Source organism: Ranitomeya imitator, chromosome 10 (genome assembly GCF_032444005.1).
Source record: "Ranitomeya imitator isolate aRanImi1 chromosome 10, aRanImi1.pri, whole genome shotgun sequence".
In the NCBI taxonomy this organism is placed as follows: domain Eukaryota; kingdom Metazoa; phylum Chordata; class Amphibia; order Anura; family Dendrobatidae; genus Ranitomeya; species Ranitomeya imitator.
The window spans coordinates 70,096,880-70,124,322 of record NC_091291.1 but is presented as its reverse complement, the minus strand read 5'-3'; the positions used below and the strand labels follow the sequence as shown (position 1 = coordinate 70,124,322).

At 46.9% G+C, this 27,443-nt stretch overlaps 1 protein-coding gene across 4 annotated transcripts in view; it reads right to left on the bottom strand.

Moving 5' to 3' along the window:
* Positions 1 to 27,443, bottom strand: part of LOC138651858 (germ cell-specific gene 1-like protein) — a 212,386-nt gene that overhangs the window by 103,595 nt on the left and 81,348 nt on the right. For all 4 annotated transcript variants that reach the window (XM_069742416.1, XM_069742418.1, XM_069742415.1 and 1 more), the window contains exon 2: positions 14,633 to 15,312. In XM_069742416.1, coding sequence (XP_069598517.1) covers positions 14,633 to 14,957 — 325 coding nt within the window. In that variant the 5' untranslated portion in view covers positions 14,958 to 15,312. The remainder of the gene's footprint in view (positions 1 to 14,632; positions 15,313 to 27,443) is intronic.

Sequence of the window (27,443 nt, the reverse complement as noted above, 5' to 3'; positions counted from 1 at the left end):
TTCACATTTGCGTTTTTTGCCGCTGCGTTTAAACGCATATAAACGCATGCGTTTTTTTCCCTATATTTAACATTAAAAACGCATGCGTTTTTTTTGTACGCGTTGTTTCTATGCTTGCGTTTTTTTGCGGAAATGCAACATGTAGTAATTTCTAGAGGCGTTTTTTTTGCCGCAAAAAACGTATTGCTGTCTATGTAAAAGCATGCGTTTTTAAGTACATGCGTTTGGATGCGTTTTTAAACGCATGCGTTTCAATAGAAAAAAAAACAAGTCTACACACTGATAAGCCACCCCCCACCATCAAGGTGATAAAGGGATCCAAACCCTAACCCTAACCCTAACCCTAGGGATCCAAACCCTAACCCTACCCCTAACCCTAGTGATCCAAACCCTAACCCTAGGGATCCAAACCCTAGCCCTAGCCCTAACCCTACCCCTAACTCCTAACCCTAACCCTAACCCTAGGGATCCTAACCCTAACCCTAGGGATCATAACCCTAACCCTAGCCCTAACCCTAACCCTAGGGATCCAAACCCTAACCCCTAACCCTAGGGATCCTAACTAGGGTTGAGCGACTTTTGTTTTTATAGGATCAAAAGTCGGGTCGAGTGAAATCGGCCGATCCTATAGATCCTATAAGTCGGGGTCGGGGTCGGCCGAAACACGAAACCCAATGCAGTGCATTGGGTTTCTAATGGTTCCCAGGGTCTGAAGGAGAGGAAACTCTCCTTCAGGCCCTGCGATCCATATTAATGTGTAAAATAAAGAATAAAAATAAAAAATATTGCTATACTCACTGTTATATTTGCAATCCAGTAACACAGTGTGCCAGCAATCAGAGCACATACAGTGATCTGACAATAACCCAAAAACAAAAGAACGAGCTCTGAGACGTGGAATCTCTGTAGACCGCAATACCTGAACCTATCCTAACACAACTAAAGGCAGCTGTGGATTGCGCCTGTCACTACCTATGCAACTCGGCACAGCCTGAGGAGCTGACTAGCCTGAAGATAGAAATACAAGCCTGACTTGCCTCAGAGAAATACCCCAAAGGAAAAGGCAGCCCCCCACATATAATGACTGTTAGCAAGATGAAAAGACAAAACGTAGGAATGAAATAGATTCAGCAAAGTGAGGCCCGATATTCTAGATAGAGCGAGGATAGCAAAGAGAACTTTGCAGTCTACAAAAAACCCTAAAGCAAAAACCACGCAAAGGGGGCAAAAAGACCCACCGTGCCGAACTAACGGCACGGCGGTACACCCTTTGCGTCTCAGAGCTTCCAGCAAAACGAAAATACAAGCTGGACAGAAAAAATAGCAACAAAAGCAAAGAAGCACTTATCTAAGCAGAGCAGCAGGCCACAGGAAAGATCCAGAAGCTCAGATCCAACACTGGAACATTGACAAGGAGCAAGGAAGACAGAATCAGGTGGAGTTAAATAACAAGGCAGCCAACGAGCTCACCAGAACACCTGAGGGAGGAAGCCCAGAAACTGCAGTACCACTTGTGACCACAGGAGTGAATTCAGCCACAGAATTCACAACAACTCACCCTCGGACGCACCCTGGTTGTAACCGGGAGCCTTCCTTCCTAAGAATCAGTGCTTGTAGGACCTTTCGATGACGTCGCGTCAGCGGTCACATGGGCATCACGCGACCAATCAGAAGCCGTAACGTCATCGAAAGGTCCTTCAAGCGCTGATTCTTAGGAAGGAAGGCTGCGGGTTACAACCAGGGCGCGTCCGAGGGTGAGTATAGCAATATTTTTTATTTTTATTCTTTATTTTACACTTAAATCTGAATTCCGATACCAATTCCCGATATCTTAAACATATCTGGAATCGGTATCGGAATTCCGATTCCAGATTCAGAAGATCGCCGACTTCATGGCCGACCCCACACAGGGGTCGGGTCGGGTTTCATGAAACCCGACTTTGCCAAAAGTCGGCGACCTCTGAAAATGGCCGACCCGTTTCGCTCAACCATAATCCTAACCCTAACCCTAACCCTAGCCCTAACCCTAACCCTAGCCATTTCTATTTATAGTGGGTTTTCTAGTTGATTTTTATGATTGGCAGCTGTCCCACACTAAAGACGCTTTTTATTCCCAAAAATATTTTTTTGCGTTACCACATTTTGAGAGCTACAATTTTTCCATATTTTGGTCCACAGAGTCATGTCACACGCCCTCTGTAGTCCCATTGGCGGTGTCTGGATCTTGATTTTTCTCTTATGAAATTTCTCATCATGCGTATCAAAAACGCAAACGCAGGAAAAAACGCATGTAAACGCATAAAAACACGGCGTTTTTTTAACACATACAAAAACGCATGCGTCTAAAAAACGCAGCGTTTGTACGCGTTTACATGCGTTTTATTCACCACCTGCGGATGCGTTTTAAACGCTGCGTTTTTAAACGCAAATGTGAAACTAGCCTAAAAGAGAATAGATTTAGAAAATACTTTGTCTAAAAACAAACCGTGTGTGCATGTAGGCCATCCGTGTGTCATCCGTGTGCTATCCGTGTGCTGTCCATGTATTGAAACAATTTGTTTCAATTTTAACCCTATGACTTTAAGGGTATGTGCACACGTCAGGATTATTTCCTGACAAAATCCTGAGAATTCTGCCAGAAATCCACGTCTTTTTTCGCGTGGATTTCTCGCGGAATTTGCGCATTTTTTGCGGATTTTTTTTTTTCCTGAATGACCTTTTTGATAGCAAATCCGCAAAAAATCCGGAAAAAGAATGAGCATGTCCGGATTTTTTGCGGGATGCGTTTTTTTTGCGGAAAAAAAGCTAACATCTGCACAAAAAATGCGGAATGCATTCTAAATGATAGGATGCATAATGTTAGTGTTTTTTTTACCGGATTTATAGCGTTTTTATGGCGAAAATCCGCAAAAAAAACGCTAAAAATCCTGACGTGTGCACATACCCTAAAAAAAAAAGCACACGGACGGCATCAGTGTGTGGTATGTGTTTACATGCACCCGTTGACTTTAATGGGTCCGTGTGGTCCGTGCGCTCCCACAAACACTGACATGTCTCCGTGTTTTGCACATGGACACACGGTCCGTGAAAACACGCTGATATCTGCAGAGACACATTTATTTTAATGTCTACGTGTGTCAGTGTCTCCAGTACGTGAGGAAACTGTCACCACACGTACCGGAGTCACTGACGTGTGAAACCGGCCTTAAGGTAAGTTCACACAGGACGTTTTTGCTGCTTTTTGTTTCTGCAGCCAAACCAGATCTTCTTGGCAGGAAAGAAGCTGCAGCAAAAACGCAGGTTTAGGTGCATTTTTTTGTTGCGGATTTGGTTCATTTTTGTGCAGCTTTTTTCCTTTCTGTTTGCCCATGCTAATGTCATTGACTTTTCAGCAGCAAAAACGCAGCAAATAATGATACCTGCGTTTTTTGCTGCGTTTTTTTCAACACCCATTCAAGTCAGTGGGTGAAAAATGCTGAAAAAAATGCTGAAAGAAGTGACATGCTCTATGTCCAAAAAACGCAGCAAAGCACAAAATACTAATCACAGAAAAAACCAATGTGTGAGGGTGGTTTCACACTTGCGTTTTTGTCTGCAGCGTTTTTTTTCAAAAAAACGCATGCGTTTTTTTCTTCCTATCTTTAACATTGAAAACGCATGCGTTTTTTTGTGTACGCGTTTGGTCGCGTTTTTTGACGCATGCGTTTTTTTACTGCATGCGTTCATTTTCTGAAATGCTACCTGTAGTATTTTTAGAAGCGTTTTTTGGACCAAAAAAAACCGCATGCGTTTTCATGCGTTTTTTTTGGGTCAAAAAATACATTGGAGTCAATGGGGACGCATGCGTTTTTTGGTGCATGCGTTTTTTACCGCAAAAAACGCATGCGTTTTTTTATTAGAAAACACACTGATATGCCACCCCCCAGCATAAAGGTGATAAAGGGAACCTAACCCTACCCCTAACCCTACCCCTAACCCTACCCCTAACCCTACCCCTAACCCTACCCCTAACCCTAAGGGATCCTAACCCTACCCCTACCCCTAACCCTAACCCTACCCCTAACCCTAAGGGATCCTAACCCTAACCCTAATCCCTTTATGGTTAGGGTTAGGGGTAGGGTTAGGGTTAGGGGTAGTGTTAGGGTTAGGGGTAGGGTTAGGGGTAGGGTTAGGGTTAGGATCCCTTAGGGTTAGGGTTAGGGGTAGGGTTAGGGGTAGGGTTAGGGGTAGGATCCCTTTAGGGTTAGGGTTATGATCCCTACCCCTAACCCTACCCCTAACCCTAACCCTAACTATTTCTGTTTATAGTGGGTTTTTTACTTTATTTTGATGATTGGCAGTTGTCACACATTTTTCTGCATGCGTTTAAAAAACGCAAACGCATGAAAAAACGCATGTAAACGCGGTAAAACGCCGCGTTTTTTTTCACCACATGCAAAAACGCATGCGTCAAAAAAACACAGCGTTTACACGCGTTTACATGCGTTTTTTCACCATGCGTTTTTTTGCGTTTTTTACCGCAAAAACGCACCCGAAAAAACGCCAATGTGAAACCAGCCTGATTTGTGTGCATGAGAGTTCTGAAATCTCATAGGCTTTGCTGGTACTGCAAAAAGCAGCTGAAAATTAGCATAAAAACGCAGCAAAAACCCTAAGGCTATGTTCACACATTTTGTTTCCACTGCAGAATTTTCCTCAGGCATAACCTGCTTTCTTGATGGTAAAGAAGCTGCTTACAAAAAGCAGGCTTTGCTGAGTTCTTGCTGTGTTTTTTTTTGCTATGTTTTTCTGTTTTTTTGTGCATGTTGAGAAAGTTTAGTGGCCAAAAAAATCATGATGCAACTTACTTAGGTTTTTGCATAAAAAGCGCCGCAAAATACTGATACCTTGCTGAATATTTGCTGTATTTTTGCACATACCCATTGTTTCCTATGGTTAAATAAATAAATGCTGAAAGAAGTGGCATGCTGCAGTCTGCAAAAACGCAGCAGGTTTTCCAAATCAGTCAAGAAAAAAAACCAATGTGTGCGCATGAGATTTCTAAGATCTCATAGACTTTGCTGGTGCTGTAAAACGCAGCTTAAAATTTGCATAAACAAGCAAAGAACGCTGCAAAAACACAATGTGTGAAGATACCATTAGAGGGGGTTGTATTAATGCTATTGAGCTACAGCTTGTATTGCACCTTTTCTGGTTGACAAAAGAAAATCCCTTTTATAGAGCTCAGTTAGACAAGCGTAATATATGTACATGTGCTGTCCGTGTGCGCCATGGACCGTACGCAGAGAGCACACACATCCATTACAGCCAATGTGCCAGTGCAGACGGCTGGTTTACCACATGGACCAATTGTCTGCTTGTAAACATGTGCAGCATGCATTACTTTTTTTTTCCAAAGAACTTTATTGGAATTTTGTGTCTTAACCTGGAGAGGAGGGGCAGGGAATAAAAGGAGGGGAGGGAGGGAGGAGGGGGAGGATAAGAGTAAGGGGAAATAGGGGAGGGCAAAAACAATACATGACAAGTGGAACTTTGAAGAGTAATAACAATTCAACGTAGAGTGATGCAAGGGACGCAGCCCTTGAAAGGCATATAGGCAGAATATGAATCAACAACGATCTATCTAAATAATGCAAGGGGACGGCCCTTGTGGAAAACTTGTTAATATCAAGCAACTACAACTGCAAAACCAAAGTTTAATGTGGGAAGGGAAGGAGAGAGAAGATCTTGTGAACATTTACGTAGACATAAACCAATTTAAAAATGTTGGTTGTTCAAGGAGGATAATGCCGCTCCCATATATGCCACTTTTGGTAGAATCTGCCAAACTCGTTATTGAGTAAGGCAAATTTGAGCTCAAGCTCTCTGTGTTGCATCATAAGCTTGATGACAAAGGCTGCATTGGGCAGAGTGGCCTTTTTCCAATGACAGGCAATGGATTTTTTAGCTACCAAGCAGATATGCAAGATTATGCGCAATAAGGATCTGTCGATAAGGTTGGTGTCCAAGGAGAGAAGGGCTAGTTGTGAGGAGAGTGTAAAGAGGGATCCTGACAATTTAGAGATGATTGAAGAGATTTCCAGACAAAAGCGGGCCGCAGTGGGGCAGCTCCAAAAAATATGTAATAGGTCGCCTTTACGACCACAGTTTCTCCAACATAGGGGGGAGTTGGATGGGCTGATGTGGGACAGTCTTGCTGGGGTGTAGTACCACCTGGAGCACACCTTGAAGTGCGACTCCAGAAGGGACATTGAAATTGTTGATTGGTATGATGCCGAAAAGGCCTCCTCCCAATCGTCTGTAGAGGCGAAGAGACCTAGGGATTTCTCCCAGGTTATGAGAGCTGCGCTTTTAACCAATGATTCATCTTTATTGAAACTATTGTATATGAACTTGTGACTCCAGAAAATTGAGTGGTTCGGATTGGATAGAATTTTTGAGGAAGACTCCGAGAGTTTCAGTTTGAGGTTAAGAAACATACTTAGGTTTTCCCTCAGGATCATGTATTCAAGGAAAAGAGATGAGGGGGCATTAAATTTATTTTTTAGCGAACTGAAGTCCATGGGTTTGGACCCAGTGTAAATATCGCTAAGTGTTTGAATTTTTAGGTCAGCCCATATAGGTGGTAGGGCAAGATTCAGAATTGAGTAGATAAATGACAAGGATAATTTGAGATGAATGGGGCTGTTTTGAGCACTATTCCCCTTTTTATAAAGTTGAAGACCATGCGAGAGAAATCGCCTGAAAAATTGGGTGGTTATGGGTTTTGTTGGGGGAACTGGAAATAGCTCTGAGAATGATGGATTTAAGGGGTTTTCTACCGTTGATCTCTTCCTCCAAGTCGAGCCATGCAGGCTCATTCTGGTCTGACCACCAGGGTGAGCTTTGTTTTAGTAGGAGTGTATTATAGTGGGCCGTAATATTTGGGAGATCCATTCCTCCGTGGATTTTTGTTTTCTAAAGGGATCTGGAATTTGTTCTGGGCTTTTTATCATTCCAAATGTATTTATTTAGCTTTGATTGGATCTTCAGCAGGGAAGATGTGGGGATGGGAAGGGGAATACATCTAAGGATATACAAAATTTTTGGTAGGGTAAACATCTTAACTGTTAGGTTTCTCCCCCACCAGGACAAACTATTATCATTAAAAGTGGTGCAATCCTTTTTAAGTATTTCATCTATCTTTCTCAGGTTTGAGGAGGCAGTCTTATCAAGGTTTTTGTTAATTATGATCCCTAAGTATGGGAATTCTTCATTGCACCACTTGAATGATATTACCTTTTTCAATGAATTGATTTCCTTTTTGCAGAGGTGGATGGGTAGGATGTTAGATTTTGAGCCGTTGATTTTGAATTTGGAGAGAGATGCAAAGTTTTCAAGTTCTTTGATAGTTTCTAGAGTGGAGATAACTGGGTTGGTTAGGGTTAAAATTATGTCATCTGCAAATAAACTGAGTTTAAGATGGCGTTTGTTGGTGGATATGCCTGTAATGGAAGAATTTTGTCTAATGCGTTCCGCCAGGGGTTCAAGAGCCAAATTAAAAAGTAAAGGGGATATGGGGCAACCTTGTCTAGTGCCGTTGTTAATATGGAAGGGGTCAGAGATATGGTTATTGCAGGTGACTTTAGCTGTAGGGCCTTGATATAATGTCATAAATGAGGAGATAAGTTTGTCATTAAAACCAAATTTTTGAAGGGTGTGTTTGAGGAAACTCCAATCTATACGATCAAAGGCCTTTTCAGCGTCTAAGGAAACAAAAACTGTAGGGGTTTTGAATTTATTAGTGAGTTTAATTTGGTTCAAAATCCTTCTGGTGGCGACAGCTGGTTGCCTATTTTTAATAAACCCCATTTGATCATTGACTATTAGTCTGGGGAGGATGACGCTAAGTCTATTGGTCAAAATTTTTGAGAACAATTTGATGTCTGAGTTCAGAAGAGATATAGGCCTATAGCTACTAGTAGCCATAGGGTTGGCCGCTTGCTTTGGGATAAGGATGATTGAAGCCTCCAACATTTCTGGAGGGAAGGAACCCGAATTAGATGCATAGTTAAATAGTTTTACCAGATGAGGTATTAAGTTTGTTCCGAAGGCTTTGTAATAAGAATTACAGAAGCCATCTGGTCCTGGGGATTTTTGCGATTTAAGTTGGTTGATGGCCTCTTCAACTTCTGAGGAGGAGAAAGGGGCTGATAGAGATTCAATTTCTTCCTTTGTAAGGGAAGGGAGGTTGATATTGGCGAGATAGGCTTTGATGTCCGAATCTTTTGGTGGGGGGGATGATGGGTCTAGATTTAGGTTATATAATTTAGAATAATATTTGGAAAATTCATTAACTATATCTTGGGGATGAGACAAGGTGGTATTGTCAGAGAGGGAAGAAATTCTGTTAATTTTGTTGTGTATTCTAAATTTTTTTATTCTATTTGCCATATATTTGGTTGGCTTGCTCAGGGAGGAATATACCTTAAATTTGGAGGAATTGAGGGCTGCTTCGTAAGGTGAGAAGAGGAGGGATCTTAGGTCTTGCCTAAGGGAGTTTAAGTCAGTTTGGAGTTTAGATGAGGGGGAAGGGAGGCTAATTAGGGATTTTTCCAAGTCACGAATGTCTTTTTGAAGTTTTTTGATTTTTGCCCTTTTTTCCTTTTTTATTTTAGAGGATATGCTTATTAGGGTGCCTCTAATAACAGCTTTGTGGGCGCACCAATTGGTTGCGGGGTTGGTGATTTCTGGAGGGTTTTCATTGAAGTAATGGGATATATTATTACGAATCGTTGTCGCATGGATGGAATCATGGATGATAAATGAGCTGCATTTCCATGCTTTAGAGTTTTTTAGGGAGGGGCCAAGGATAACTTCTCCAGTGACAGGGGAATGATCCGACAGTGTCCTGTCCCCTATATCCACCTTTTTGAATTTTTCAAGAGAAAAAATGCGTGATAATATCAGATCAATCCTGGTGGACCGGAGAAAAGTGAGTGTATTCTCTTGATGTGGAGTTAAGACATCTAAAGGTGTCATAGAGCTCACTTTTATCCAGCCACCAATTCAGGTCCTCTGAGGCTGGTCTCAAGCCAGAGGAAGAGTCAAGCGTTTTGTCAGGGGTGGCATTAAAGTCACCTAGGAAGATGAGGTTACCCTTCTTAACCTTGTTGATTTTTTTCAGAAGCTTGGACAGAAAGCTAATCTGGTTTTTATTTGGGGCGTATGTGTTGATTATAGTGCATTCTTGGCCATTAATATTGCATATCAGGATGTGGTATCTACCTTTTGGATCAGCATATTCCTCAGTGAACTCGAAAGGTACACTATTCCTGATCAGGGTAATCACCCCCGCTTTTTTGCTGGAGTTACAGGCCTCAAAAATATGAGGAAAGCTACGATGATTAAAGTAGGGGTGATTCCCCGCCAGGAATTTTGTCTCTTGTAAGCATGCAATGTCTGTCTGAAGACTGATCAACTCTCTCCACAAGGCATGTCTTTTTTGTGGGCTATTCAGCCCTCTAACATTGTAGGAGATTATCTTAAATTACATATTTACAAGTAGAACAACAAGAGCTGATGTAACCTAGGAGGAAACAAGCATAAATCGTAACAGGAATACAAAGACCTAAATAGAACTCTTCTCTAGTATATCTATAAATCAGCCAAAACTTGGTGGGTACCTAGGGAGAAGAAAAATTAGAACAGAACTGGTAGGTCGACAGAGCTACCTAAAAGAAGAAGAAAGGGGGTTAGTACATGTGGGCGGGAATAAGGGATTTGTCCCAAAATATGATGAAGGGAAAAAAAAGGAGACCCCTTACAATAGAGCTTAACCACAAATGTATAACATAAACGATCAACGGCCCAGTGATCTGACGAAGTCCATTCCTTCATCAACCGAATAGATCGGGATGATTTTTTCCCGGAAGGAGACTAGAAGTTTGAGCGGGAAGCCCCATCTATATTTAATGCCTCTGTCGCGGAGGGCTGACGTGACTGGCCTGAACTCTCTGCGACCTTCCAGGGTGTCTTTGGAAAAATCGGGAAAAACCTTCAGATTTTTGTAAGGGTCTGGGAATGATTTTTTCTCCCTCAGGTAAGAGAGAATGGCTTCTTTAGTCTTGAAGAAATGAACTTTGAGAATGGTGTCTCTTGGTAAATCAGCTGGGACTTTAGGAGGTTTTGGCAGTCGGTGGGCCCTGTCAATTGTTAGGTCTAAGTCTGATAGGTCAGGCAAGGCTGATTTAAATATGTCTTTTATATGTTGAGATAGCTGGTCTTGAGGCACGTCTTCAGGGATTCCCCTGATTTTTAAGTTATTCCTTCTACTTCTGTCCTCCAAATCGGCCATCTTGGAGCGTAAGTTTTTCAATTCAGTGCTAACTCGGTCAAATTCGTCAAATGAGATTGATGACCTGTGTTCAAGCCTGTTGATCCTTTCCTCATGTTTGGATAGTTGTCTGTCTATGTTGTCTAATTTGTCGTCTAATTTGTCACAGTATTTTTGGAAGTTAATATCCATTTCCGTCTTTAGTGTTTTGACGGCGATATTTAATCTTTCGTCCATTTTAGATGCTAATCTGTCAAGTAAATTTTCGTAGTCTGGTGGATTAGAGCTTACACAGGGGCCTGGGTTGTCGTATTTAATTTTGCTCTTCATGGGAGTTGGATTAGGAGAAGTGTCACTAGAGTCAATCTCGTCTTCTACTTCTGAGTAATTTCCCGTGGGTGTGTACCTCTCGCTTATTGCGCCTGGGTTCGATCTTTTTAGGCTAGACGATGAGTCCATTTTTATTGGGGAAGGTTTACTGGTTGGAGACTTGCTAAAAGACTCGTATTCTAGAAGGTTAGGTAGGTCTCTCCTGGGAGACCTAGATCTGGGCCTAGGAGAGGAGAAGGAATTGTGTCTGGTTTTTTCCTGGTCTCTGCGACTTAGGGTTTTTTCCTGTTTCTGACTATACTGGGATCTTAGTGGCGCGGTTGGGGCGATTTTTCCTTTGGGTTTAGTGCCGCTCATATTGGCAGATAAAAGGCGTAGAAGCCGTTGGTGTCTTGGCTGAATTTATTCTGGTGTATTTGAGTTGAATACAATGGCACTGAATTTCAGCCTTTTCCCCTTAGTTATCTGTTAATGTAGGAAATAATGCTCCTTATTACCAGAAGTCAGAGGAGAAAATACTGTAGGAGTCTCTGAACAGGTTAATTTTTGTAGTATTGGTACAGAGCTTAAGATTTAGAGCTATTGCTCTCTGTTGTCAGTTCTAGGGAGCAAACAACAAAAAGACACCTGCGTATGAATTCCTGGATGGAATGGCCGGGACTACTTCCCATAGACAGATACTTGGGGTCTTGGTTATTGATTTTACTATTTATTTAATTATTTATTTGTTATATGGCCGAACAGAGGAAAGAATAATCAATCATTTAACCTCTGTTTATGAACACAGATGCCTCCAGCTGATAAATAGATAGGGGCTATTTTATTGATGCCCTCTATAGGAGTTTGATGGGTGGTGAGGAGAGATGGAGGGGGATCGAACCGGTGCCCCACCAGGACTGCTCTGCAATAGTGTGCTCCAAGGACTACCCGACAGGTCGGGGATTGCTGGGGAGAAGGAGAACTTAGTGATAGGAAGCGGTGCCGGTATGTCGGCAGCGCCGCTAATAGTCGCACCTCTGGAATGGGTCTAGTCTCGGTGTGTCAGTGCCCGATGGGGGTCAGGAGCTGGGGCGGGTACCTGGTTCAGCGCCGCTGCAGCTCCGTGCCCACCAGCACAGACTGTTGTGGCTGAAGTTATCCTCGGCGGCGTCGGCTGCGTCGCGGTCTTGAAAGGGGGGGCGGAGCTTCAGACGGAGACCCGAGCTCCGGTGTATGCCGCGTCTGGGTCTGCGGTCCGGGACTTCTTACCCGGGAGTCGGCCGGGGGATCTTCTGCACGCAGCTGCGGGGAATTCCTGATGAGCGGCAGCGCCGCTGTGGCTCTGCACTGGTTGTCCGCGCCTGACAGGTGCTGGCGAAGGGGTCCCGGCGGCGCAGCTCTTGGGGTGGGAGGAGTCTTGGGTCTTCTTCTGTCGCCGACACTCCGGTGCCGGCCGTCTGGGGACAATCGCCGGGTCTTCCCACGGAGCAGTCGCCCGGGAATCTACGGCTTCCTGGCCGGCTGGAGGATGCTTGTATGCAGCTTCGCCCTCGCCGCCCGTGGTTAGCGGCCGCTGAGGGCGGATCTCCGGCGGTGCTGCAGGCCTGAGGAATGGGACTATTTTAGCTGTGTTCTTCTGGTAAAGCTGGGGTCCCAGATGCTTGGTTCTTTACTCTGCGCTTGACTATGCAGGGTGGTCGGTCAGGGGGACCCCGGAAGGCGTAGATGAGCCTTAGATGAGCCTTTTCTGGGATGTGTTCCTAGGTGCAGGAGGCAGAAATCCTCCTTACACAGCGCGGATGAATCCGCCGGGCGGCGGCAGGCCTGAGGCCTAGATGTGCTGGTGCAGCTTTGGGGCTTTGGAGCCCTAAATGTGGAAATGTTGCCCCGGAACTTGGTTGGAGGGGGTCTCTGGTGCATCAGCTAATGTTATAAAGGGTCTTTGTGGCGTGGGGGTCTCCTTGATGCGGTGAATGTAGATTTGGGACAAAACCCCAGGAGCTCCCTCTTCACAGGTGCTTCTCCATCAGCACCGAAGCCACGCCCCAGCATGCATTACTTTGGTCTGATGTACAGGCCAGACTAGATCATGTAAATGGCAGGCAGCTCCTGCACTCGTCTGATACCTGGACAAGCACACGGAGCCAGTAACATACACAATTTGTGGAGACAACTCGCCTGGGTTTTTGTCTTAACCCGACCTTAAAGAAGCACTGTTCTCAACAAAGTTTGTATCCTTTTAATATATTGCAATCATCATATTATATAGCACTGTGCTCTTACAATTGCTCATTTTGCCTTTCTACCCAGCAAATTCTTCTCTTTTCTCTGCTGTGGAAACAGGAAGTCTCTTTTCCCTGCTGTTACACCCGGCCGGTCTCTGTACCTTTGCAGTGTCCCTGTCAGGAGTCCCGCTCTGTGCTGGCTCCAGGCTGTCAGGATGCAGCTCCCCCTCCTCCTCCCTCTCCTGCTTCCTGGCGTGCTTCCAGCAGCTTCTCAAACAGTGTTTAGGGCACGCGTGCGCTCGTTCCCAGTCTCTTAAAGAGACAGCGTGCATTTTTTTAAAAGATGCTTCTAGCCAATGGCGTGTTATCCTTTGCTATTTCTAGCTCCTCCACCATAGGGAGGGTGCCGGAGCAACAAGTATCCATTGTTGTTTACTTCCGGTTCCTGTCTGCATGTGCTCCTGTTTCTGAAGTGCTTTCGCTTGTACTCCGCTTATACTGTCTGTTTCCACAGATCTTCAGCTACCAGTTACCCGGCTATCCTGGACGACGACTGTTCTATCTACACAATCCCGTCTCGTTCCGCCAATCCGCCATCATCATCTCCGGACAACGCCAGTACCATTGCAATCAGCTTCTACCCATACACTCGGTATCACCTGGTTAGCTCCACGTCTCCCGCTAACCCTGCTTGTCCGATTGTCCCGCTGGGACAGCTGCCACGAGTTCGGGGTCTAACTGGAGGTAGCACCCGTGTCCTCCAGGCTTCCCACTCTGTCCCTGTTCGAGGGGACTTACCACGGGTGTCTGGGGCTCACGTAGTCACGCCCCATTCGGAGCCCACGGACCGTGGTCCCGAGGTTCGCCATTAAACCTAAATAAAAACAAATGTGAACTTCAACTCCTGTGCCTCCGTTTCCATTCGTTACACCTGCATTTATCATTCCCCTCTTCACCTCCTGACCCAGCTGCTCCCACCTCCCTCCTGTCAGGGATATTTGCAGTGACTCATGAGTCATACTGGGAAAATTGACCTCCTGTTTCTACATAGAGCTTAGAAGCATTCAGCTCGTCACTTTTTAGATATAATGGAAAACAGAAGAATTATCTGGTAAAAAGGTAAAGTGAGCCATTATAAGCAATAAGTGATATATAATATGACTGCACTATATTAAGAGGATAAAACCTTTGATGGGAGGAGGAGGTGTGCCTCTTTAAACTATAGCAGGTGTCTGATTCACTGACGGAGCGATAGCGGAACACGCGTTGGGCTGCTGTGAGGGGGTTGTGGTGTGCTATCTCTGGTCAGTATCATGTCTAACATTAGTCAACTACCTCTTTGACCCCTTACACGATCTTTACGTTTGGCTCTGTGCAATAACTATTGATCTTTATACTGGATCTAATGAATTTATTTTTTGCCACTAGACATTTGTATTCTGTTCATCATTCTTTTCTCACCGGCGAGTTATACTTTATTCATTTGAATTTATATCTGTATGCACAATGCACGTCAATATCTACCATTAAATGAATATTTATGATCCAGCACTGTATTTTTCAGTCTTGGCACATCCCTCTACTCTTTATTATTCATTTTTATTCATGTCATTTGTTCTTTATTAATTCATTTTGATGAGAACAATATAACTAGAAAGCATAAAGTGATTTGTATCCTACCGCTGCCTGCCTCCTGTATACATTGTTGTAGGTTTTATAGCTTGTGTTGCCCTGAACTGTCTTTACCAGATATCATGCTGGCCACTGCTTCTGTTTTACTTACCCCCTTGGTGCTTTTCGCAGGAGAACCAAAAGCCAGTGTGGAAGTATTTGAAGGCATACTTGTCGTCCCCCGTCTCCCAGTTGTAGTGAACGACATTCTGGTCCAATGTCCCATTGATGTCAGTTGCGTCGCTGTTTGTGGCGGTGCTGTTTAGACTTAGCACTTGGCAGTTTTTACTTTTCACTGCTGACAAGCAGGGCGGTTTCACAACTTTGTGGGTTCCTTCACACCAGTAACTTGTAAAGAAAGCTGCCACAGAGAAGCTCAAAGCCAGTAGGTTGAGCACCACCGAGAGGATTGACCTGTTCTTCCTGCTTAATTCCATACCGAAGATGACACTATATATCCATGAGCGTTTGCATGCAATTTTCCATTGACGTCACTTCCATGTCTTCAAGCCTTGCTGGAAATCATCTCACAGGTCGTTTTAATTTCAGAGGAAGTATTTTTCTTGCAAGTCATGACCAATCAGTAAGCCGTGAACATATTTTTTTAATGAATTTGGTTAATAGTTATTTTGTCGTCATCTATAAACTTCTGATAGATACAGTACTAAAAAATGGAAAAGTGTTTTACTGTGTATTCAAGGTTGAAGTTACTTGCATAGGTGTAGAGGACAAAACTCGCTTTTCCTGAAGCATTTTTGAGGAGTGTATCAGCTTGATTGTTCTAAGAGCTTTCTGAAACGGAAAGAAAAATATGGAGAGCGTAAGTAAAAATGTTCTCAGTGGTTTCATTGACTATGTACAATCTGCGACAATCTAAAGAACAGTACACAGCATGGTTTAAGAAAATCACTTGTGATTCCCCAGTCTGGATTCATAAGGTCGATTCTATCATCGGATCTCTTCTATTAGGGAGCAGCAACGCTCATCTAATACTGGAAAATCTAGAGGTGATTACACAAGTGGACTCTTCTCCAGGAATAACTTCCCGTATGTATCAAGGACTTCTTATTAGTTTCCCGAACATCTCCTCCATCTCTTTGACAATGCAAAGATTAGCATCAATGTCAATAAATGCAGCCCCATCGCAAGTCACATCTTCATTTGTTATACAGATTTGACAAAAATGATAAATCCTACTAATAATTTGGGAGACTACCATATAGAAAAAAGCCATAAAAATCAATATATCAGTAATATTTCATAGAACAATTAAAAATGAGTTACACAAGACAAAGGGCTGCACCAAACGAGGACACAATATTTAGTAAGGGGGTGAGTAGGTTGTGCAGCCGAGACAACAAGATCAAAATAATGGAGGGAACGTGATTATCATATAGAATGAATACTTGTATAAATGCTATAATGCAGTGAAGAAAAAAATGACCGGTCTGCTAGACGGAGCATAACCTAAAATACGGCATGCAACAGCTCCATGGTCAGTGAGGGGAACAGAAGCGGTCAGTAATTGTAACATCGCAACGGCAGACTAACGGAAGTAGAAACAATGCTGGTTAGGGAAATGTTAGTTAATACCGCCGGCTGGGATGATGCCCACCCACAAGCTAAGGCTTGTGCAGACATGTGTATCTGGGAGGGAGAATCTGAGTGGGAGAATCACGTCAGTTTTTAGGCTGTGCTCAGTTTAGCTGTTTGTCCTGTGTTTTCATTGCACTGTAGGATTTATACTTTTCTATACAAGTATTCATTCTATTATGTCTGTCCGTTTTGGTCTTGCTCTCTTGGTTACACAACCTGTACCTCTGAATGTCATGTATTACAAGGTTACTAGCATTGTCATCTCCTGTGGCATGTGCTGCCCTTTGTCCTGTGTGACTCAGTTTTAATTGTTTTATTAAATATTACTAAGAATGATTTATATCATCATTTTCCTAATTTGGTAGTCTCTCCAATTTTTTTATAGGCTTTATATTATCTATCAGGCAGCATGGTGGCTCAGTGGTTAGCACAGTAGCCTTGCAGCGCTGGAGTCCTGGGTTCAAATCCCACCAAGGACAACATCTGCAAGGAGTTTGTATGTTCTCCTTGTGTTTGCGTGGGCTTTCTCCGGGGTCTCCGGTTTCCTCCCACATTCCAAAGACACACTGATAGGAAATGTAGATTGTGAGCCCCATCGGGGACAGTGATGATAATGTGTGCAAACTGTAAAGCGCTGCGGAATACGTTAGCACTATATAAAAATAAAGATTATTATCTATAGAGTCTGATTAGTGATAAGCGAATATACTCGTTACTCGAGATTTCCTGAGCATGCTTGGGGTCCTCCGAGTATTTTTTAGTGCTCGGAGATTTAGTTTTCATCACCGCAGCTGAATGATTTACATCTCTAAACCAGCTTGACTACATGTGGGGATTCCCTAGCAACCAGGCAACCCCCACATGTACTTATGCTGGCTAACAGATGCAAATCATTCAGCTGCGGCAATAAAAACTAAATCTCCGAGCACTAAAAAATACTCGGAGAACCCCCGAGCGTGCTCAAGAAATCTCGAGTAACGAGTATATTTACTCATCACTATGTCTGATATTTGTTGCTATTTTGCACTCTCCTCTTTTACAATACATAGTTTAGTCCAATCTAATCTTCAGGTTTGCTCCTGAATGTAAATTTGGATAATTGATTCTACAAAACACCAGCCTTCCCACATGATATTGGAATGACAGATTTGTATCTTTGCCCAAGGTGTCACATCAATAGAGCACATTGATATATATGATGATGAGGAATGCCCTTGGCTTGAAAGATAATGGCACAGGAAAGTACATATAATATATGAAGTACAGGCCTACAACTGCATCTTAATATCATAAGAGTTTAAAGCTAAAATATTGTACATTTGTTTATCCATGGGATAACCATGTATACATGAAACAAGGTGCCATAGGCAAATTTGAGAAAATGTGGAGAATGTGGTTGAGCCGACTTGCACAACATACTGTAGAACGTTTTGGGGCATTGGAGAGTTTGAACTAAACAAATGGATTATTGTCTTAAATATATGGATGATTTATGAGTAGTGTTGAGCATTCCGATACCGCAAGTATCGGGTATCGGCCGATGTTTGCGGTATCGGAATTCCGATACCGAATTCCAATACTTCCCGCGTATCGGATACCGGAATCGGAAGTTCCCAGAATTCAAACTGAACGCAGCAGCCAATGAGGAATGATTGGAAGTGTGGGCACATCCTGTTTAGCATGGTGGGCATGTAAGTACTGGCAAGGCTGTGATTGGCTGCTGAAATGATGTCACTCTGCACTATAAAAAACGCTGCCGCCATTTTGCGCTCACTCTGCTGTGATTTCAGTTAGGGACAGGACGCTGTGTTCTAACTGAGGGCCAGTTGAGCTAGCTAATTGCTTTATTTTCCTTTCCAAAGGCTAATTTAGCAAAACGCTGTGTGTTCTTCACTGTTCACCTTGCTCTTGCCTTGCAGCGCTGTTTTAACAGCGTTCTGCAAGGTCTCTGTGTGTGTGTGTGTGTGCAGCTCACTCTGTAGTCTGTGTGCAGCCATATACCCGGTTGTATTCAGCTCAGGGGGGGTTCACACTGCCTCACACAGTTGTCCTTTTTTGCTCATAGTGCAGCCTGCTGCACATTTTTTCTCAAATTTCCTATTAGTGTTTTTCCACCCGTCTCCAGCTAAATTGTGGAAAAACACTACATAGGATAACCTAGAGGGGGTTTTTTGGGCCTTGCAGCGCCGTTTACGGCTGTCTGCACGGTCTCCGTGTGAGCCCAGCTCGCCCTGTAGTCTGTGTGCAGCCATAGCCGGTTGGATTCAGCTCAGGGTTCGTTACTGGCTCATACCTTGAGAAAAATTTTCCTTTTTTTCAAATAGTGCAGCCTGTTTAAAAATTTTTAAAAAAATTCCCTATTAGTGTTTTTCCACCCGTCTCCAGCTAAATTGTGGAAAAACACAACATAGGATAACCTAGAGGAGGTTTATTGGGCCTTGCAGCGCCGTTTACGGCTGTCTGCACGGTCTCTGTGTGAGCGCAGCTCGCCCTGTAGTCTGTGTGCAGCTATAGCCGGTTGGATTCAGCTCAGGGTGCGTTACTGCCTCATACCTTGAAAAACAATTTACTTTTTTTCAAATAGTGCAGCCTGTTTAAAATTTAAAAAAAAAAATCCTATTAGTGTCTTTCCACCCGTCTCCAGCTAAATAGTGGAAAAACACTAAATAGGATAACCTAGAGGAGGGGTTTTTGGCCTTGCAGCGCCGTTTACGGCTGTCTGCACGGTCTCCGTGTGATTTAAACTAGCTCTGTAGCCCGATCTGCACAAAAAAAAAAGTAAAGTTCACCAAACACAACTTAACACTTGTGTAGGCCACATTTGAAAAATAATAAAGTTTAGTCCACACTTTACAACATTAGTGTTTCTTACACCTGTTAGGAGGAGCATTTCAGGAATAAGCACACTAAGGCCTTAGTACTTTTCTGCTTATCTTTATCTGTCAACCAAGATGAAGAGGGCAGGGAGTAAGGCACGTGGGCGTGGGCGCGGAGCAGGGAGAGGAGCAGGGAGAGGACGTGGTGATTCTGTGCCTGCTGCGGGCGCCGGTGACTCGTCATCACTCAGTTTCAGCAGGGAACAGTCCTTCATGCGCAGCTTTGTCGGAGAGCGCCGTGCACCGCTGCAGCGTGAAGACCAAATTGAAGCCGTTGTCGGGTGGATGGCAGCTAACGCCTCGGCATCGACTTCAGTTAGTGCCACATCCTCTCAGGCACAGAGCACTGGAGAGCAGCCATCTGTCTCTTCACCACCTGCCAAATTGGCCAGGCAGTCAGAGAGCCCAGGACAGGAGCCGTCTCTACTTCTGTTCTCTGAATCTCTTGGCTTGGAAACAGGGGGCCAGCCAAGCAGCATTGGAGAAATGGAAGAAGAGGCAGTGTGCAGTGATGCCCAACAGCTTTGTCTCTCTGACTCTGAAGAGGCGGGTGGGCCAGTGCCTCCGGTGACCACAGCGCAGTACGCATCTGATGATGAAACTCAGGTGCCACTTTCTGATGCGTACTGTGCTGCCGAGACTACCCAGGAGGAGCAGTTGGTGGCAGAGGGTAGTGGAGATGATGAGGTCCTTGACCCATCGTGGCGTGAGGAACAGGAAGGTGGTGGGAGCAGCTCTGAGGAAGAGCTTCCCCTTACGGGCCAAAGAGGGAGAGGGAGGGGGAAGACTGCGGAGCCTGTAGCCTCCACTTTGGCACCCGTTAGGAGCCTGTCTCTTTCCAAAGCCAAAAAGGGTGCTCCCAAGACTTGCAGTGCCTGGTCCTTTTTTGACACAGTTGCAGATGACATTTGTTTTGTCAAATGCAAGCTGTGTCATCAGAAAGTAAAAAGAGGGAAAAATGTCAGCAACCTCAATACCACAAATATGTGGAAACGTGCGGACCAGGCACGCGGTGGAGTTACAGAAACAGACTGAAGATGTAGGCCAACCAACAGCGGCAGCTACCACCTCTTCAGCTCGTGTTGCCTCTTCCTCCAGCTCACGCACAGCTGGTTTGGCTTCCTCCCAGGATCGCCATGGAAGAACCTCTGGCACTGTTGTCCAGAGACCTTGTGTAATTCCACCCACAGCACCACCTTCCCAGTCATCCTCACACTCCCAGTCTACTCTACAGCCATCGGTAGTACAGGCATGGGAGAAAAGGCGGGCATTCTCGGCCAACCACCCCCGAGCACAGGCACTGAATGCAGGCATTGCCAAACTGTTGTCCCTGGAAATGCTCTCGTTCAGGCTGGTGGAGACTGACAGCTTCCGTGACTTGATGGCATTGGCAGTCCCACAGTACAAGGTGCCCAGCCGCTTTTACTTCAGCAGGCAGGCTGTCCCTGCCCTGCACAGGCATGTTGAGGCAAACATAAAACATGCGCTACTGAACGCCGTCAGTAGCAAGGTCCACCTCACCACCGATGCGTGGACCAGTCAGCATGGACAGGGGCGATATGTTTCCCTCACTGCCCATTGGGTTAATGTTGTTGAGCCAGGTACAGATCGTGCGAGTGGCGCAGGACGTGTCCTGCCCACTCCAAGGATTGCAGGAATCCAGTCTGTACGCATCGACTCCTCCTCTTACACCAGTTCCTCAGATTCCTCTCTGCAGGATCCGTCACAGTCCACCTCCACATGGACCCGTGAACGTTTACCTATGACCGACATGAGCACAGCCGTGGCCAAACGTCAGCAGGCCGTCTTGAAACTAGTTTCATTGGGGCATCGAAGCCACACAGCGCAGGAGCTCTGGAATGCCATCAAGCAGGAGAGCGATGTGTGGTTACTGCCAGCGAATCTCCAGCCAGGCATGGTAGTGTGTGACAATGGCCGAAATCTGGTGGCAGCTTTGGCCCTTGGCAACCTCACTCACATCCCATGTCTGGCACATGTGCTCAATTTGGTTGTGCAGAGTTTTCTGAGGGACTATCCGGATCTTGATGCCCTGCTGCACAAGGTCCGCCTAGAGTGTGCTCACTTGCGGCGTTCCAGCTTGGCCAGATCCCGCATTGCTGCTCTGCAGCGCCGATTCCGCCTTCCGGAACACCGCATCATATGTGACCTACCTACCAGGTGGAATTCCACGTTACATATGTTGGAGCGGTTGTGTGAGCAGCAGCAAGCAGTTATGGAGTACCAGCTGCATCAGGCGCAAAGAAGTCGCAGTCAGCGCCGATCAGACTTCACAACCACAGAGTGGGCCACTATGAAGGACGTCTGCCAGGTTTTGCGTCCTTTTGATTATTCCACGCGGATGGCAAGTGCAGATGATGCACTAGTCAGCATGACTGTCCCCCTTATCTGCCTGCTTCAGCAAACTTTGCAAGGGTTAAGGGATGATGTTGTGGAAGAGGTGGAGGATGAGGAGTCACCTTTTCCATCAGCTTCTGGAGAGTCAGCGCCACGTGGTTCCTCAAAAAGGGGTACGCAGGGGCCAATTTGTGAGGAGGATGAGGAGGAGTCAATGGAGGAGGAAGAGCTCCGTCCAGAGGAGGGAGCGACACAATTGTCCAGTGGTCAGTGTGTACAGCGAGGGTGGGGTGATGACGAGCGGGCAGAGATCATGTCTCAAGCAGGGGACAGCGTTTCTGGGCCAGTTGGCACTCTGCAGCACATGGTGGATTTCATGCTGCAGTGCCTGAGAAACGACCGCCGCATCGACCCCATTCTCAACATGCCTGATTATTGGGTGTTCACCCTCCTCGATCCTCGCTACCGGGACAACGTCCAAAACCTCATCCCTGCGTTGACGCGGGAGCGTAAATTGCGGGAGTACCACGACACACTGGTGAATTCCATCATCTTCTCCTGTCCAACTGAGAGGAGTGCTGCTAGTGCTTTACAAAGCAGCTCAGTGCGTCGAGGCAGTGGGGGAGGCTCTGCCCAAAGAGGGAGCAGAAGCAGTGCCTCTGCCCAAGGCAAGCCCAGTATGGCACAACTCTGGCACACTTTTGTGTGCCCGCCCCAAATGTCTACACCATCACCGGCGGCTCCAGTCAGCAGGAGGCAACGGTTCCGTCAGATGGTGACAGACTACATGGCTTGCCCTCTTACTGTACTCCCAGACGGCTCTTCCCCGTTCAAGTTTTGGGTCTCTAAGCTGGATACATGGCCAGAGCTAAGCCAGTATGCATTGGAGGTGCTGGCTTGCCCTGCGGCTAGTGTCTTATCGGAACGTGTCTTTAGTGCCGCAGGTGGTGTACTAACAGACCGTCGCATGCGACTATCCTCCGATAACGTTGACCGGCTTACTTTCCTGAAAATGAACCAGGCCTGGATCTCGCAGGAATTTGCCACTCCTCTGCCTGATTAAGTAATTGGGTGTCATCCAGGTCTCCTGCTGTGTTCATCTTTCTACCACCTGAACTGCTATTCCTGGGCTCCAACACCGCCAGTTGCGGCTCAGAAGTGCAGGCTGCACAGTAAAAACATACGACCCAGTGTTATTGGGTTTCAGTAACGTCAGCTGATCCCCAGCTGTGTAGCCGGCAATGTGTCCTGCGACCGCCACGCTGGCACAACAACCTAAATGTAAGGGAACCTGTCCCCCCCCCCGTCGTTTGTTACTGAAAGAGCCATCTTGTGCAGCAGTAATGCTGCACAAGGAAAAGGTAGCTCTTTTTTTAGCTACTTGCACACGCAGAACTTAACACTTATAAAATGTGTTCACTTATACCGTTATACTGTCCCGGAGCTGGGACTTTCCTTCGTAATGTGACGCAGCACATCCGTCATTCCTACCCCCTTGGTGCCATGCGCTGCCTCCTCAGCGTTGTTTTAAGCTGTCACGGAGCCTGCGCTGTTCTGTTATCCCTTGGGCATGCCCTATTTGCGCTGCCTGTCTTCTGACATAATTTGGTGTCAGGCTGGCTGCGCCTGTGCGGCCGCGGTGCCCGAGATCCCGCCTCGCAGTGTCTTCTGATTGAGTCACACTGCGGGCCTGGGATCCATGGGCATGCGCAGTGCATATCTTCCCCTCGGGCTCTCGCTCATTTCCCTCCGCCTTCTTTAGACTGTGCGCCGTCAGCTGATCCCTAATAGCATGCCACGGCCGTGACACCGCACAGTCTGAAGAAGAGGGAAGGAGGGGAGTGAGAGTCGAGGATATGCACTGTGCATGCCCATGGTTCCAAGGCCCGCAGTGGGATTACGTTAGACGAGACTGCGAGGTGGGATCTGGAGCAGCGTGGACGCACAGGCACTGACAGCCTGACACCAAATTATGTCAGAAGACAGGCAGCGCTAATTGGGCATGGCCAAGGACTAACAGAACAGCGCAGGCTCCGTGACAGCTTAAAACAACGCTGAGGAGGCAGCGCACGGCACCAAGGGGATAGGAATGACAGCTGTGCTGTGTCCCATTACGAAGGAAATTCGCACCTCCGGGACGGTTTAACGGTATAAGGGGACACATTTTTAGTGTTTACTTCGGTGTTTGCAAGGAGCATAATTAAAAGAACCACCTTTTCCTTTTGCATCCTTAGTGCTGCACAAGATGGCTCTTTCAGCTACAAACGTCTTGAGGGGGGGTTAAAGGTTCCCTTTCAACTTGCTCCAATCAGGCTTCGGCCTACACTCTGTTCCTCTGCTCCTCCTGCTGTCCCTGGGCTCTAACACCGCCAGTTGGTGCCTGGAAGTGCTGTGTGCACAGTCAACAGTCGCTCCTCTGTTATTTGGGTTCAGTAACGTCAGCTGATCCCCAGCTGTGTGTGCGGCAATACCTCCAATCTGCTCCTCCTGCTGTCCCTGGGCTCTAACACCGCCAGTTGGTGCCTGGAAGTGCTGTGTGCACAGTCAACAGTCGCTCCTCTGTTATTGGGGTTCAGTAACGTCAGCTGATCCCCAGCTGTGTGTGCGGCAATACCTCCAATCTGCTCCTCCTGCAGTCCCTGGGCTCTAACACCGCCAGTTGGTGCCTGGAAGTGCTGTGTGCACAGTCAACAGTCGCTCCTCTGTTATTGGGGTTCAGTAACGTCAGCTGATCCCCAGCTGTGTATCCAGCAACGTGTCATGCGACCGCCACGCTGGCACAACTAAAATGTAAGGGGACCTGTCCCCCCCCCCCTAGGCGTTTGTTACTGAAAGAGCCACCATGTGCAGCACTAATACTGCACAAGGGAAAGGTCGCTCTTGAAATTATGCTCCTTGCAAACGCTGAACTACACACTCATGTAATGTGTCCCCTCACACCGTCCAACCGTCCCGGAGGTGGGACTTTCCTTTGTAATGTGACGCAGCACAGCCGTCATTGCTACCCCCTTGGCACCGTGCGCTGCCTCCTTAGCGTTGTTTGATTCCGTCATGGACCCTGCGCTGTTATGTTATCCCTTGGCCATGCACAGTTTGCGCTGCCCGTCCTCTGACATCATTTGTTGTCGTCCTGGCTGCGCCTGTGCGTCCACGCTGCCCGAAATCACACCTCGCAGTGTCATCTAATGTGATCCCACAGTGGGCCTGGTATCCATGGCCATGCGCAGTGCATATACTAGCCTCTCACTCCCCTTCTTCACGTTTCTTCAGACTAGGCGGCGTCAGCTGATCCCTAATAGCATGCCACGGCCGTGACGCCGCACAGTCTGAAGAAGCAGGAAGGAGGTGAGTGAGAGGCGATGATATGCACTGCGCATGCCCATGGATCCCTGGCCCACAGTGGGACTACATTAGATGACACTGCAAGGTTGGATCTCGGGCAGCTTGGACGCACAGGCACTGCCAGCCTGACACCTACATGATGTCAGAAGACGGGCACCGCTAACTGTGCATGGCCAAGGGATAACATTACAGCGCGGGCTCCGTGACAGAATCAAACAACGCTGAGGAGGTGGCGCCCGGCACCAAGGGGGTTGGAATGACGGCTGTGCTGTGTCACATTACAAAGGAAAGTCCCACTTCCGGGATGGTTTGACGGTGTGAGGGGACACATTATATGAGTGTGTACTTCAGCGTTTGCAAGGAGCATAATTTTCGGAGCCACCATTTTCCATGTGCAGTATTACTGCTGTACAAGATGGCTCTTTCAGCAACAAATGCCTGGGGGGGGGGTTAAAGGTTCCCTTTCAACTTGCTCCACTGCAGGCTTCGGCCTACACTCTGCTCCTCTTTGATTCCCTGGGTTTCAACACTGTCAGTTGCCACCTGGAAGTGTTGTCTACACAGAAAAAACACTAGGTGATGTGTCAGTGGGGTTCAGCACCGCCAGCTGTTCCCCTGCTGTGTAGTCGGCAACGTGTCCAGCACAAGCCACGCTGGCACAACAGAACAAAAGCTGCCACCAGTGCAGGCTTCGGCCTACACTCTGCTCCTCTCCTCCTCCTGCTGACCCTGGGCTCAAACACCTCCAGTTTCTGCCCGGAAGTTCTAGCTGCACAGAGAAAAACACCAGCCAATGTGTTAGTGGGGTTCAGCACCGCCAGCTGTTCCCCTGCTGTGTAGCCGGCAACGTGACCTGCAAACGCCACGCAGGCACATGAACTGAAATTAAAGGGAACCTGGCCCGACCCCCCCAGGTGTTTCTATGTATAACAGCCACCTTGTACAGCAGTACTGCTGCATTTGTACAAGGTGGCTGACTTTTTCTCCTTGCCCACGTGGAACTCAACACGTACAAAATGTGTCTCATTGAGACCATTCCACTGTCCCTGAGGTGTGACTTTCCTTTCTAATGATACGCAGCACCCCCCTTGGTAGCGCTTCCCGTCTTCTGACATCATTGGTTGGCTTGTTGCGCCTGTGCGTCCGCCCTGCCTGAAACAATGCTCCTCGTTGTCTTACTTATTTTGACTGCGAGGGTGTGATTGATGGGCACGAGCAGTGCATATCTTCGCCTGTCTTAACTCATCTCCTTCCGCCTTCTTCAGACTGTGCAGCCTCATGGCCGCGGCATGCGAGAAGGGATCAGCAGAGGCCGCCCAGTCTGAAGCAGGTGTAAGGACGTGTGTGAGCGGCCAAAATATTTACTGCTCAAGGCCACGAATCCCAGCACCGCAGTGTGACTTTATGAAAAGGCACTGTGGGTCTGGGATTTATGGCCATCGTTAACCGCACCGGCCAACATGAAATGAGGTCATAAGACGGGCAGCTCTAACAGGGCATTGCCAAGGGATAACACAAGAGCGCAGACTCCTGTACAGCAAATAACAACGCTCAGGAAGCTGCGCCAAGCACCAAGGCGTTATTTGGGACACCTGTGCTGCGTCTCCTTAAAAAGCCAAGTCATGCATCCACTACAGTTTGACTGTAGAATGGGCTAAATTGTGTACGTCTTTCATTCAGCGTGTGCAAGTAGACAAATTAATAGAGCAACCTTTCACTTGTGCAGCATTAATACTGCACAAGGTGTGTCTCTTGTACTTTGTAACACCTGAGGGGGGGTTAAAGGTTTCCTTTGAAATTGGTTCAACTAGGCTTCGGCCTACACTCTGCTCCTCTCCTCCTCCTCCTGCTTCACCACGGGCTCTAACATCGCTAGTTTTTGCCCGCAAGTTCTAGCTGCACAGAGAAAAACACCCGCCATTGTGTTAGTGGTGTTCAGCAACGCCAGCTGTTCCCACACTGTGTAGCCGGCAAAGTGTCCTGCAAACGCAACGCTGACACAAAGCTGCCTCCAGTGCAGGCTTCGGCCTACACTCTGCTCCCCCTGCTTACCCTTTGCTCCAGCACCGCTAGTTGGGGCTCTAGGAAGACAATCTTTAATAGGCAACGCATCTGGGTTCCAGCACCGCCAGCTGGTTCTCGGCAGTGTTTTTGTCACGGGTAATCCCTCGTGCCCAGCCTGGTTCCAGCACCGTCAGCTGTTTCCGGGTACTGTCAAACTCACTGAGACACCTATGCGTTGCCCCGTCGTGTTGCGGTCGAGTTAGCCAACTCCAGGGTGCCTCCAGTTTAGGAGCTTCCTATGTGGGCTGCGTGAACTGGTAGTCAAGGCTGGTTCTGTAGTGCCAGTAGGCCCAGCTCCCCCTGTAGGACTGTTGGGGTTCGGTAACTGCGGCTGCCTCGCGGCCTAGCTGTTCTCTCCTCTCCTGTGGGCCTTCGGGTCCACCTCCTGGTTCCAGCACCGTCAGCTGGTTCCGGGCCGAGCCTTTGGCTTAGGTGCCTCCTCCTGGGTATCCGAGTTCCGCCAACGTCAGGCGGTCCTTGGTAGTGCTTTTAAGCGCGGGCACCTACAGCTTAGTAACCGGATTCCAGCACCGTCAGCTGGTCCTCGGTGCCATTGGCTCTTGCACACTGGGGCAACGCATCCCGGTTCCAGCACCGCCCGCTGATTCTCGGCAGTGTTCTTGTCACAGGTACTCCCTCGTGCCAAGCCTGGTTTCAGCACCGTCAGCTGTTTCCGGGTTGTGTCAAGCT